The 14600-nt window shown below is 42.2% G+C and overlaps 1 protein-coding gene across 1 annotated transcript; it reads right to left on the bottom strand.

Moving 5' to 3' along the window:
* Positions 1 to 286: 286 nt before the first annotated feature.
* LOC115362677 (transcription initiation factor TFIID subunit 4-like) lies at positions 287 to 14505 on the bottom strand. Its single transcript, XM_030056712.1, has 16 exons — positions 14237 to 14505; positions 13247 to 14056; positions 12324 to 12478; positions 12102 to 12221; positions 9231 to 9383; positions 8596 to 8718; positions 8285 to 8374; positions 6731 to 6958; positions 6044 to 6176; positions 5315 to 5429; positions 2481 to 2650; positions 2234 to 2364; positions 1960 to 2085; positions 1798 to 1854; positions 1564 to 1683; positions 287 to 1423 (listed from the first exon to the last, which is right to left on the bottom strand). Exons 1-16 carry the CDS (start codon positions 14502 to 14504, stop codon positions 1256 to 1258), a joined length of 2967 nt encoding a protein of 988 aa, XP_029912572.1. The 5' UTR covers position 14505; the 3' UTR covers positions 287 to 1255.
* Positions 14506 to 14600: the final 95 nt, after the last annotated feature.

The raw sequence follows: 14600 nt of genomic DNA, 5'->3' as shown, positions 1-14600 counted from the left end.
ACATTCTTTCATAAAATAATGACAAAAGTTATAAAGAACAAAATTAGTATGTGCACTAAAAATATAAAAAGTTATAAAGTGGGTACGTCCATCTGATCGACGAATTTTAGAAAGCTGATCTGTCAGAACGCAGTCCTTATTCTGCATTTCATCTCCACGTTTACCCGCTATGACCTCCCTCCAGTCATAAATATCGACATGTGGACATCCGACCTCGAAAAAAGTCTTTCACTGAAAAAACTGCAATCAACATTTTTTTTTGTGATTTGTTTCTCCAAAAATATTCTTTGAACATCATCTCATCCATGCCTTCATCCTGGCCTGCCTGTGATCAACAGGCGTCAGGGACACTCACAGTAAGAATGCTACAGTTGTCCAGAAGGTCAAATACCAATACAATGGTGATTACATTATACACAGTATATAACATAAATAATCATTTTTTGTTTCCAATCAAGCCAAGTCAAACAAAGAAAGAACAGTAAAACACACATTCTATAAACCCAGAGGAGAACTGGTGTGGAGATGAAGAGACTTTGATTAGACTAATCGCGACATTGGACAATTATGATGCATATGGCTTAATTTGGCAAGAAGGCAAGTCAGCGAATGACAGAAATATTAATCTAGGCAAAAACAATCCACAGGCATTAAAACTGCTAAAATATACTAGAAATCCATGTTAAATTAAAATATCGTCTCGTAAGAACTAAAATCAACATGGCCGTCATTGCATTTCAGCTAGAGTGTCTGTGTTTAGACGTTCAAGAAAATGAGCCTTGCTGCGATACTGTAACACCAGGAAGTTACACCTAAATGTTGCACATTCATCGGCATGTGACTAAAATGTGCGTGTTTCACACCAAAAAAAAAAAAAAAAAAAAATCGCTGCAAAAACATCTGACGTCCTTGCAATGACCGTGTCAAGGTTTTGACTGTGGGCAGCATGTGAGGCGAGGTGTGGCTGGGAGCAACAAGTCTCTACAGAGCAAACAGAGCTGGGAGGCACACTGAAAGCAGGGCAGAGTTTCACTTCTTGCTCCATCTCTGTGTTGTACAAAAGGCCTGTGCTTTTAGGAGGCTGGAACACCTGATATCTCCTCGGTGTTTCAGATATCTCTCTGTCCTTTGAGGTCTCTCATCGTTCAAGGATGAGTGACCAAAGTACGGATCATCAGCAGAAAGGGTCTGACTTGGTGGTCGACGCTCCTTTCTCGATGCCATTGAAGTGAAGCTGGTTATGGTAATGCGTGTGCTATTTGAGGAAGCCTTTATAGAGCAGGTGTGAGTGACTGGTCCCTCTCTCATTCTCCAGGCAGAAGAGCAGGTCCCTGAGGTTCACCCTGGTGATGCGTTGGCGCAGAAACTGTCTCGAGCCCCCTCCACTGGAGCCTCCTGACTGTGAGGGGCCAGACCCTGAGCCCTGCAGGGTGAAAGGGAAGCGGCAACAGAAAAAGTGCAGCGTTTAATATTGAATCTTGTATCGATTTTCTTTCTTTGCAAAAGTTAACCCGGTTCAAAACAGCAGCACTTGTCTATGCCAAATGGTAACATGCTCATCACCTCTATGCTGGCACCGCTAACAGGAGAGTCCATTTTCCGCTTTTTCCTTGGGCCGATGGCTGCCAGCGCCGTTAAGTTGGCTTCCCTCTGCCTGATCTGAGCCAGCTCCTGCTGCTGCATCTGGAATACACGCAAAACCACAGGTCACGGGCCCATCTCACTCACACATGCAAACTTTCCATTAAGGTTTCAAACACCATCACATAGTCTATACTCTTGTTAGCATACACCCACCTCTTTGGCCTTCTGTTTAAGTCGAAGTTGCTCAGGGTCTTCCTGCCGTGACCGAGACTGTAGTAGCAAAGGAAATATTTGGAAAAAATCAGAATGGGCACTATATGGCACCAATAACATGTTCAATTTATGGATGGGTGGATGATTTTCATGTATTTTTACTTTGGCAGCCTTCATGAGGATTTCTCTCTCCTGCTCCTCCTTCCTTTGCTTCTCCATCTGGTCCAACTGCTCAAAGAATTTGAGCTGGGCCCGCACATCACTGACCTGCTCGTGCCGCTCATCCTCCTGATGGAAGGGTAGATGGAAGGAGATGGGATGATGTAAAGAAGGATAGAAGAAATCAGAACAGGAGAAACTGAGAAACTTTGAGTGTCAGTAAGCGACACTCAAATTTCTAGGTTTTCCCACCACTAAGACAATAGTTTTGTCTTACCTTGAAGGTTATGTTTTTTTGCTGTGCCACTTCTGACACTTTCTCCAGCAGGTTCTGTAGCCGCTGCTGTGTAGCGTGGGAAATATAGTTGATCACGTCTGGACCCAACTCACTGACACCGAACTTCTTACCTGTCATAGCAAGAGTGAGGATACAACGTGTCAGGTGGGGTGCAACACTGTCTGTTATACAAAACAAGTAATTGCTGTACGTGTTCTTCAAAGGTTTATGTGTGTGCGTGTCTCACCAATCTCAAGAGCTTTTCGGGTCAGTGAAGAGATGGAGAGGAAGGCCTCGTCCTTACAGGATCGGGTCACCGTGCCGACAAGCTCAGAGTTGGTTGCTAGGATACGAGCGCTCTCCTCTGACAAGTTGACTCCTGCCATTGAGGCCACATCGTTGATGTCATCATCATCCCTGGGTGAAATAAAAGCTGATGAGCCTCATTGTAATTGGAAAACAGCCTGAGGTCCTACAATACATGTGAGAAACAAGGTTAAAGGGATAATTCGCTGAAAAAAAAAAAAAATTTAAATAATGCAGCCATGTCATTATGTACTTGCTCCAGTGTCAGTGGAGATTCTCCTGGAGCTGGTACGACCACAAAAGACACAGGGCTAACCCCTGTAGTTCCATCTCAACCTTCTCCCAAACTGCTGAAGCTAACAAGAGCATCTTTTTACAGCTCCAAACAGCTTGTACAACATAATCTTCCTCACAATCAACACAACTTTCGTGTCAAAACAATTTTACAACATGGCAAATGTTCCCTTAAAGAGGTGTATGAACTGACATACAGAACATACTGGAATAATAAAACCACCCCACCATTTATTAGTGCTCTGGTAAGGTGGCTGTCTCCTGGTATCAGAACACAGTAGCCTGTTAGCCGAAACGCTATATTTGGGTGATATGCTGCCAAAACAAACAGTGAATCTCTTTGTGTCGACTGACATAAAATATCAGTAAAAAAAACCCAAGGAGTCGTCAAAGTTATCAAGTTTGAAAATGTACTGGTAGCAGTGTTGCAGAAACATTCACAGGATTTTACTAGAGGAATCCATTTACAAAACATACTATAGTGCTGAGTTTGGTAAGTTTTTGGCATATGACGCAGCCCTGCCCAACAGTAGAGAGCAGACACTGCCCTTGAACGCTGTCAAAAATACTGTAGTTACTGTGCAGCTACAATGGTAGTTACGCTTGAGCATACAAGGTGCCAAATGGAACAGGAAAGTCTAGTTATACATGGTACCTGAGATGTGATGATGTGACATTCTCGCCCTTTGTTTAGCTTTTAGGTGTCACGCATGCAGCCAAGATCAACTTTACCCCCCCCCCCCAAAAAAATGCAATAAACTATCAGTTACATTACTGACATGACTACTTCGTTTCTGCCACAGCAGCACAAAGTATCTGTATCACTTGGTCTCTAAAATATTCAACTAAAAGGCTCAGGATCCATTTTGTTATTTCTGACTAAAAACACTTGAACATGTGAGAAGTTACATTTACTTTCAGACGTAGCAGCAGGTGCTGAAAAGGCGCATCTGAAAGTGAAAGAGTCTCCGACCACACAGCTGCAGGGCAATCACAGTGGTAATACGGTAAATATTGAACTTTTGGACCAACAGTTTCTTTGTAGTGGCTACAAAAAATGGATTACGTTGCACTGACTGGAGAAATTTCCGAGACATTTGAGGCTTTTTTGAAGCTGTAAAATATTGTTCACATAAATAGTTTGGGACAAGGCTGAGAAGACACTGTGGGGACGGACTCACTGTGTGTTTGGTAGTCCCACCAACTTCAATAGAGTATCCGCTGACATGGGAAGTAGATGATAAATATATTTCAGTTATATGTTACATATATGTTAAATGGAATATATGAAGCAGGATAGTTGTTTCAGTAATAATTATGACATGCTGATAATTCAGCTCTAATATTTTTGAGTGTGGAGACAGCCAAAGTTTTTTTTTTTTTTTTTTTTAATCCACTTGATGAGTTTTCTCTATTTAAATGAATTTGTTTTAGTAATTTTTTTTCCTCATTTCAAAGTCGGACACAATTTGTTCAACCAAGTCATCCAATGAAGTTGAATGAAAGGCAGAGGAGCAGCTTATTCAAATCAGTACAGAAATTTTTAAAGCTAGAATAAAAAATACTTGACGTCCTATTAATATTACTGTGAGACAAATGCATGTAATATTGATTGATGTAGCTTTAAACAAACTGCAGTGCATTCCCCTTTCTTTGGAATGTTTGATAGCGATGGCCGTTTCACTAACAGATATCATTTGTATCCCATTATACATAAAAGCTTTTTAACTTAGAATTTATGTCTTCTTTGAGTCTTCTTGCACACAAATATTTTAGACTTCCTATTATGCCAATAACCTACATTTACGTTCCTCTTGGGCACTTTCACATTACGTGGAGTTACTTACCCTTCTAAACTGCTTTCAGAGCACTATTTTCTCCTCATCTAATTGAGATAATTACTTGCCTTAGTACTCACTAGATTAGAGAGCATAGCCTAAACTACAGTAAATCTCAATTTCAGATTGTAAGGCCAAACCAGACTATTGTTCTACACTAGTTTTTAGCAAGTATCTGTTAAAAACAACCATGATGAGCATGCAAAAAGGTCACAGTTTTATGTCACAGAAAACACTCTAAAATGTCAGGATATCAACTATCACACAAGTTAAAAATCATGTAAAATAACTAAATCCTAACATTTCATGTTTCCTTAAATAGATTCCTGAGAAAACTACAAAATCAAACTCATAATCCTCTCTATTTGTCTGTATGAAGTTGAAAAAACAATGAAGAGGGTACCTACAGTAAAAACCTGAATGACACTTGAACAAGACTTGCCCCAGTAAGAATGAATAAATAAAGCAAAGTAAATGCAAATATCAATGCAAAAATAAACACGCCTCATGACAAAGACAAGCTTTTAAGAATGCACAGTCAAACACTGGGTGGGGAACTGGAAACACATGAAAGTTGGTTTTTGAGAGATATGTTTTTAAGAGACAGTGAAGTTATTGATCTGACTGTGGATGGGAGACAGACCTGAAGGTTCCTCCTCCAGCTTCTTTCAGCTTGTTCTTCTGGGCTATTGTGAGAACTGACTGAGCTCCGACTTCTGCTTTAACGCCTGGAGCCAAAGTCTGCTTCACCACTGGAACTAAGACACAAACACAGAAATGGACAGAAGTGATAAGATTTAAACTGAGATGTAATGAATAACATGCAGGCAACAACATACGCTATTAATTACTTACATTAACTTTCTGTGGTTCAGAATAAAATGTGGCAGCCTTGTACAAAAATCAGTAACCTGCAACTACCAAAAAAACCCACAAGGTGGCAGTGCTTCCATACCATACAGTGTGAACGGGTGCCAGACTAAACATGGGCTGGACAGAGAGCCAGGACTGTGAATACGGCAGCACTTACTACGTTACTGGAATCTCCACACGCAACACACAGCCAGGCTCACACAGAGCCAATACATATCTGCCAGAGTGTTTCTGTCACCAACCTTCTTCACTGCCATTGTTCAGCCACTGAGTTTTGTCCAGCAGCTACCAAATGGAAAACCACCTCACACCAGGAGGCTGTTTTGTAGCCACACAGCTGCAAATTATTTATAACAGATTTATACCCAGAAGCACTGATAAACAATTAACCAGAAGGCTATTCAGACCACTGTGTGGAGGAAGTCCAGGAATTTTAAATGACTGCACACGTACGTGGGAATGGAAGAGCCATCTCTTGCACATAACCACACATACACACCTGTCTGCAGCTGTTTGACCACCTGCGGCTGGCTCATGATGATGCGACTGTGAGGCTGTCCTCTGAGTGTAACCATGGGAGACTGAGCCAGGGTCACCTGGGGCCTCCCCATCGTCCCCTGCTGCGGCACTATCTGCACATACAGAAATACCGCGAGAGACAAGATTAAGAAGAAAGCACAAGAAAGAGAGGGTAAAACTCAGGTCGCCAGTTATAACTGAGCTGAACGATATGATTATCACAATTTTTTTTTACCAAATACTTAAATATTGATATTGTTATAACATAGGGATGACTACTGGTGCTTTCAGAAGATCCTGACACTGAAGCACAGGGTTCTTATACACACCTGAATGATAGGTGCTGGGACAATTCTATCGTTTATTCATACGATATTTATCTAATCCTATAATGATTTATAGGATTAGATATGATGATTGAGCAGGTACAGGCAAATAAAAGAACAGCTACAACAGTCTAATAAGTTCAGAGAACTGCATTCCTTTATTTTAATGCAGCCATTAAAATCAGATAAAGACAACACTTGTGTCTTATCACGATATTATGAGATCCAAAATCCCAGACGATATCACAATATCAATATAATATTGATATGCTGCCCAGCCGTAAGTTACAAGAGCATGCTGGTATAAAAGCAGAGTGAAGTCAGATATAGTTGACAAATACCAGGCCAGGTTTACTGTGAGGAGTCTGAGTCAGACTGATAACGGCGGCTTTGGTCCCGGCAGTGCTGGTCATGGTTGTGGCCGCGGTGGAGAGAGGGGGGCGGAGCACCACGGCGGTAAGGGCTGTGGAGGCTGCAGCAGCGGGCTGCGGGCTGGCCTGCGGCAGCTGGCTCTGCTGAATGAAGGCTCCTGAGTCGGGGGTCATCTGACGCAGTGCTGGGAGACTTCTCTGGAGGCACGGGAAGAAGGAGAGAAGGTGAACTTTATTCATTTTGGCAAAGTCAGTCCATGCCAAGTACATCTGTTCTTTGTAAAGCAAGAAAAGCATCACTACAGATAAATAGTAGCGATTGGACAATACTGTTATCGCATCTCACATTGCAATTTAATATGTAATGTGAGCATCACAATTTGATAAAACCACATATCTAAATAGAGCACAATAAAATAATACAATTTGGTTTCTTTCTGAGTCGCAAATATTCCGAGCAATAGCATTGGCTGGAATGTAAACAATTTAAAAACGCTGTCATTGCATAGTGCAAGTAATATTTCAATGGACAGCTTGTAAAAGTGTGATGGGCGAGCTATCTCATTTGTGATTACTGCGGCAGAATAAAATATATCAAACATCATAATTCATTTTTCTCCCACAATATTGAATTTCAATATATCATTGTATCCCTAATAACTGGGACACTTTTTATTTACTCAAAACAATGACTGACAAATAAACAGAGGCTTGAATGAAGTGTCTGTCATCCCAGCCAGAACTTCCTAAATGCTTCTGAAGTTATGTTAAGTTCAAATTTAAAAGCTGACACTAACAAATTGGCCTATGTCTTGCTGATGTAGAATAATAATTAAAAAAAAAAATAAACACATTTTGTGGCAAAACTTTAAATACAAAGTGATCAAAAATACTGAATATATATAATATGAACACCTCTTTTAAGTGCTTCTTTCCCATTTCCTACAAAATTGGGTTTACAATATTACAGCCAGCCCCTCTACAACATTTAAACAGGACTGGTGTATCCCACTAAGCAAGCACTGGAACAGCAATCTAGAGCTGTAAATATGTCTATTTTATCCTGCACATGACAATTGTATATGCGGACAATGCTGTACCCCATTTTCTGTGTTGAGAGAGTTGGGGAAGAAAGGAGTGATAAATAGGAGATTTCAGAATTACTTTACTGACAAGACTGATGTGCTTACTACAAAGTTGATGGAAAAGCGAAAATCTCGCCACCAATCTGACAACAAAATTTGTGACATTATTAGTTTACGCCTATCGTCTTTCTCATTTCTGACACTGCCTCTGTGACAGTATTTTGATGGTTTTGTGAGGCCCCACAACAAGCACTCATGCTCAACGCCTGAAAAATGTCCACTCACTAGCATCACCTGACCATACAAGCTCAACACACTCAATTTACTATTCAAGCTGCAGAGTGAGGGTAATTCAAGGACTAAATTTCCACTAAGGGGCTGTAACAGGCAACCTCAACCACACTGTAGCTGTCTATCTGCTCATGGCCACATGACTCACCTTAAGGAAAGGCACAAGATACGGCTGAGGTGAGGAGTTGAGTTCCCGGTATAACCTACTGGTGAAATCCTCAGGCTCAATCTTCCCCTCCTGTGGTGCAATGAACACGCACACACACACAATGGATTAGACTAGACAAGTCTGAGAGGGAATGAAGAGGGAGGGAAATAAAAGAAAAGACAGAAAGAATGACAAGAAATGAAGATGCAAGGGTAAGAAGTGAGGACCCAGAAGCGAGATGGGCTGACAGGACAGGGAGGAAGGAAACAAAATAAAGACAGAAAAAGGAGAGGGAAGAGCAAGAGATCTACCAGCAGGTTCTTGACCAGCTCCTTGACGTTGGCAGTGGTCTCAGAGGACTGCTTCCCACTGGACGCCAGCTTGATCAGTGTGGACAGGAAGTTTCGACACTTTTTCACATTCTCCAGTGTCTCCTGCAGATATGCACACACACAAACAATATAGATACATGTGGACTTGTATAGAAATGCAACAATGTCCCAAAATCACTTTTGTGTTTTCCTGATACAATGTGCACAGTTAAGAATCAGTTCTTACAGACAATCAAGGAAAACTTTATTTGAAATTGTGTTCCTGTGACTGACAACACTATTATAACCAAGACCTGACAGCTGTCACTTACATTAGTGAATATTTATGACTGTTGTCATTAAGGGCCATTTGGTCAATACTGGCACTTTCCCTGCAAAGCTGACATGTCTTCGTCAAAACATCTTGATATTAGACTAGGCAGTGGCAGCTTTGCAGATGACATAACTGACTGAATGACACTTAATGACAACAGGCAGAAATATTCATTAATGTTTGTAACAACTATCATGGCACGGTTATGACAGTCTTGTGAACAAAATTTCAAAAAGGTATTAACAACAATGAATCTTTCCCCATGTGTACACAGACAGAGGCCTTCAAGGTTAGGACTTACAGCTGTGATGGCCGTAGGAGCAACTGGGGTCCCGGTGGCCCCTGGGGGCCCGACCCTCTGTGATACTGCTGTGCCTGCAGACCCGGGCTGCACCGCCGTGGGTGTTCCTAGCGCCTGTCCTGGGGTGGCGGTTCCACCCAGCATAATGGTGTTCTGTGTGAGTCAATGGAGACAGTCATGGGATGAGAACAGCCAAAATGTCAGGGTCAGGAAAATAAATTTGACAAGTTTCATCTAGGGGCAATGGAATCAATTTGTGACAAAACTAGAGCTATGATGATATGGATTTTTTTTTTTCTTGCTGGGGTGAAAAAGCAGTGCATCACTATGGTTTGGCAGTTTACCGCAGTGATGACAATAATGAGCTCACCACCGCAGTAGGCATCACATACCACGATACTGAGGCAATGCCGTTATTGTCATAGCTCTGGCCAAAGCAAAAATTGATTTTTCTTAACTTTTATTTTTCCCGGATGAGGGTTCTGCTAAGTATGAATGTTTTTTCCAGCACTGCTTGATATTTGTATAGTAACATACACTCAGTGGCCACTTTATTAGGTACACCTGCACGATCTAATACAATACAACTGTTCTACCATAAGGCTTACTTTGATGATGCCTATAATGCTCAGGTTTTCTTTTTGTCACAGTAATAGAGGTGTTCAATCAATTATATGTTTGGCACCGAGTTCATGGTTAGTGGTGCTGTTGTACTGAACTGCATTTTATTGAGAGGTGTTTCCAATATTCTCTCCCCCCTCATGTATATAAATGGGGAGGACAAAAAATTAGAAACACTTCCAAATATAATGTAATCCAGTACAAGACCTCTGCAAACAACAACCTCTATAATAAACACAGAATTAAATTTACACATTCTCAACAATGTCAACAAAAACTGAACATTGTAATCGTCCTTAAAACGTAAAATTTATGGCAGAGCTGTTGCACTGAACTGCTTGTACAGGGGGACCTAATAAAATGGCCACTGAGTGTAAACGTACACGTGGGAGCTGAACAGTGCAATCAGCCTTTTTTGACTCGCATGCCATAGGCTTGTGAACAAAACAAAAAAAATACCTCCCTGGAATCATTTTTAGCAGTCAAAATCATACATATTCTTTTATTGTTCTTATAATTGTATCTACAGTGCTATTTCATGTATAAAATCAGCTACTGTGTGAAATATTCAACAAATGAGAGCAGATGTGGAGTTTAAAATTAAAACTTGTTCTCTCACATACACAGTGGGTCTTTTTTGTGCGTGCAGCATCACGCCAGCTATGTGTCACCACGTGGCAATGACAAACAGCCAATCAAACATCTGTTTGATACAGATCAACTGTTTTGCGTTGATTTAATCTCCTCACAGAAAGAGTGTACACTGATCAGCAGGACAAAGTTTGAGAGCAGGCAAAGACCAAAGAATGTGCATAACTGAGGCATTCAAATGTAGGGGTGCAAGAATATATCCTGTCACAGCACTTTGTGATGCAGAAATGTGGTGATGTGCATCTTCAGATTTCATGATGCACATTGTGGAGAGCTGCACTCAGTTCATTAATGCATCTAACAAAACTACCAAAAGGCAAAACAATGTAAACTGCACACTGTACTAACAGGTACAAGCCGTGATCAGTATATGTGGAAATATCTATCTTGAATGCCTCTTGTGCACAGTTTCACAAACAACATAGCTGGTAACTCAGCTGGAGCACTGCCGCTATCCTGGGACAGCGAGCAGGACGTGATGGGTAAACGCTCTCCACACAGCAGCTACTGACACAGCAGCAGCCAGAGGAGGCGGCTTTTCTCCCACAGGCAGAACGGAAAGTGAGCCGCCCGCTGCTTGCAGGAGAAAAACGCAGTAAAAAGTATCAGGGGCTGGTATAATCTGTCTACAAGCGGAGTTACAATATGATCTAATGATCCATAAGTGTTTTCATGTGATTGACTCAGTTTTCAATTAATGTTTTACAGTATTCAACAGGATCTCAATTCAGCTTTTAGAAGCACTGATATAATAACAATATTATAGATCAACAGTAAAATATCACAGATCAGTGGTTAGAAATTTTTAAAAAGTTTTTAAAAAATTCACTGCATTTGGAAGAGCAGGGCATCCAGAGCACAGCCAAACAGTGGAGAAAAATAAAGTAAGACTACAAAAAGCTTAAGTCTGGAGCACCTGGTGATTTAAGATGCCCCATCTTCATGAGTTTACATTTTTTTATGTTATTTAAGATTCCAGGTTTTTTTTTTATTATTATTATTATTATTATTATTATTATTTTATTTTAGTTGCGGTAAAACTGCTACAACACATTTTCTTTACAATTTTACACCTCTGTTTGAGTGTTCAGTTCTCCACAGCAGGGGTCTAAAGATAAATGTTTAAAATGTAATGAAGACAAGAAGAAAACACATTGTTTTCCACTGATTATGCCTCAGAAATATAAATAATTATCTTTCTCAATCATATATTTGAATCAATCATTATTTTGAATCGAGTGAATCGTTACATCCTTATACAAATGATGCGGTGTCAAAAAGTTACTGGCCAGTTAAGCAAGTGAACCTTGTTGATTTATCCACCAAAGACAAATCTGACTGGCATTTGGCACTTGTTGATTTCGTACCCTGGACTGGGTATTAAGTAGGTGGCCCCCAGACTAGCAGACTTTCGCTGTCACAAGCTTGATTCTCTAACCTTTAGGCTAGTGCTTTCCTGACTTACATTACTATATTTGTGATTAGACAGAGAAGCGGGATGTCTGAGGCACCATGTCATGGTGTTGAGTCATGGGTCAAGTCATGCATGTACAAGAGTCTAACTGTCAGAGTCATAACAGCCATAGGGCATCCATCTACCTGCAACACAGGAGGCCTCTGCAGAGTTGTGGTGGCCTGCACACTGGTCTGGACTGTGGAGCCCTGTTTGATGATGGTGGTAGGGGTCACCTGACGAGCCAGCAGGGACGCCCCTTGGGCCTAAAGCACAGGAGTGGGTACATTAGGGGGAATCAGATGCTTGTCTATAAATATGCACTTTCTGTGTCTGCCTGCGTCCATGTGTCCAGTAAGTGCTGGTACCTGTACAGAAGTGATCTGGACAGGTGGAGTGCTGGTTGGGGCTGCAGGTCGTGGTGTCATGGCACTTTGGGACTGTGACTGGGCTTGCACCTGGGCCAAGGTCTGCTGATGGATCATCAGCAGCTGCCCACTCTCACTGCGAACCAGGACCATCCCTGCAAGAAGCAAAGGAAGGGTTGAGGGTCAAAGGTCAAGGCTTGCCTTCCCAGCTATCTTTACACTCTGTGTCAAATGTAAAAACCTATAGGTAGGTTGCAAAATCTGCATGTGTAAAAGCATATAGTAATGTCAGGCCACAACCACACACCTCCAGCCCTTAAACTCTGCATATGACTCTTTAAAAATACACTGGGAGAGGAGCAGTGCACTTTACAACAAACATTCAACAGCTGTTGATATGTTAATTGTTTGCTCTTATCTCTGACAAGACAATGGAAGGACAATCAATAGATTGCAACAGTATGTGATGGTTTGACATGCTGTACGAAAAACAATTTAGCTGACTGTCACTCAAGGCTCTGAGTTTGTTCTGCAATTAGAAACTTGTGCATCTGTGATTTGCTGTTTGCCTCCAAAGAAAGTCGATAGGCTATAATACCCCCTCAGCTTACAAAAACTGACTCTGGAGCCACAAATCAAGCAGGCACCAAGGCTATCCAAATAACAACAGCTAAGACAATTTCTCAGATAAACTAAAGAGCAAAAAGTGTCCGTGTGTTTAGTAGAACTGTGATGAGAGACATGCTGCAACAGGTTTTCTAACAAAGTTAGTGCTGCTTGACATCATTTTTTTTTTTTTTTTTTTTTTTTTTACTCTCCAAGTGGTAGCATTGTTTCGCATTTTAACAGGCAACATCAAGAACTTGCAAAAGGAACAATTCCACATGCGCCCAAGCTGTCAGCTTCCAGCGCGTCAAACTTACCTGGCGGGAGCTGAATGTTTTGGATGTTTGGAGCGTTTTGTTGTGGCTGGGTGAGTCGGGGGGCCAACACTTGAGGAGCAATAGCTCGTATTCCACCAGGGCAAGCAGCAGCGATTGTTGATGGTATTGAAGTCCTCACATTTTGCAAAACAGTCGGGCTTTTCACAGTCGCTGTTGCGCCTGTCGCAACACTGGAAGCCGCGACGTGTGCAGTAGTCTGAATGATGGTTTTTGGAGACTCGAATTTGACCGGACCAGTGGTGCCAACACTGACAACTGTTGACGGTAAACCCATGTTGGGATGCCCCCCGCTTTGCGAGGTAACAGTGGAAGTTTGCATAGGTGGCCTCACGAGTGTGACTGTTGGTACACTGTTCAAAGTGGGCTGAGAGGCGATCACGGTCGAAGTGACAGCATTCGTTGAAGAGGTTTGAATAATAGTGCTAGATGTTGCGGACAAAACCACTGTGTTTCCTTTGGTCACAGACCCGGGTCCGTTGTTGACAACCGTGACAGGGGGGAGTGAGTTGCTGCCGCTGCTGTCACTCGGCGCGCCTCCGGGAATATGCGAGTTCATCACCACGTTACTTCCATTCAAAGTTTGAACACCGGTCGGTCCAGGTTTGCCGATCCCCGCCGCAGGATCAGGCACCACCGTAACAACACCACCAGCTGTCTCCGCCTTGGATTGACTCTGTCCGGCTGTCACGCTCGATCCCGCTGCTGATGTAACGTTAGTCCCGGCTGCTCCATCCATGGTTGAACCGTGGGACCTCGCACTGTTAATGACACCTCCTTGCACTCCTGTCCCTACGGCAGCGGAAACACATGAAAACAATGCGAACGCCTGACGCTTTCTAATGCAACTCGCTGATTAGCATTACTTTCGTGAAAGAAAAAGTGAAGCTAAATTGGGTAACGTTACAATCAGCAGAACAACGTGATCATAATTAGCTAACGTTAGCTAACCGGAGTGTGCAGCTATCTTACCTGCTTTAGCGAGCTCTTGTTGTGAAAGTCCCATTTTGCTACCCTGAACATTGGAATTACTACCTACAGCTGAGTTGCCGACGTGATTTGCTGTAGACTGGGCCCTGGCCGGGGTGTTAACGTGACCTGCTCTTGTGAGCTCCGACTCCAGAGATCCGACTAGATCACTAACTACTTTTTCGTCCACCTCTGTGTTGAAGAAAACATCATCCAGCAAATCGGAGCCCGCCGCCATCTTTGCCCAGCTACGCTCGCTCGTGAGACGCATGCGCCGATTGGATGTACCCTCCGTGACGCGGCCTTCCCCGGAGCTCCGATTGGCTGCTGCTAGAAATAAAGCTTGGAATAAATGGTTGAAAGCCGC

The sequence above is a fragment of the Myripristis murdjan genome, chromosome 7, assembly GCF_902150065.1.
Source record: "Myripristis murdjan chromosome 7, fMyrMur1.1, whole genome shotgun sequence".
Classification (NCBI taxonomy): Eukaryota; Metazoa; Chordata; class Actinopteri; order Holocentriformes; family Holocentridae; genus Myripristis; species Myripristis murdjan.
The sequence above is the reverse complement of the archived record's forward strand: the minus strand, read 5'-3'. Positions and strand labels throughout refer to the sequence as shown.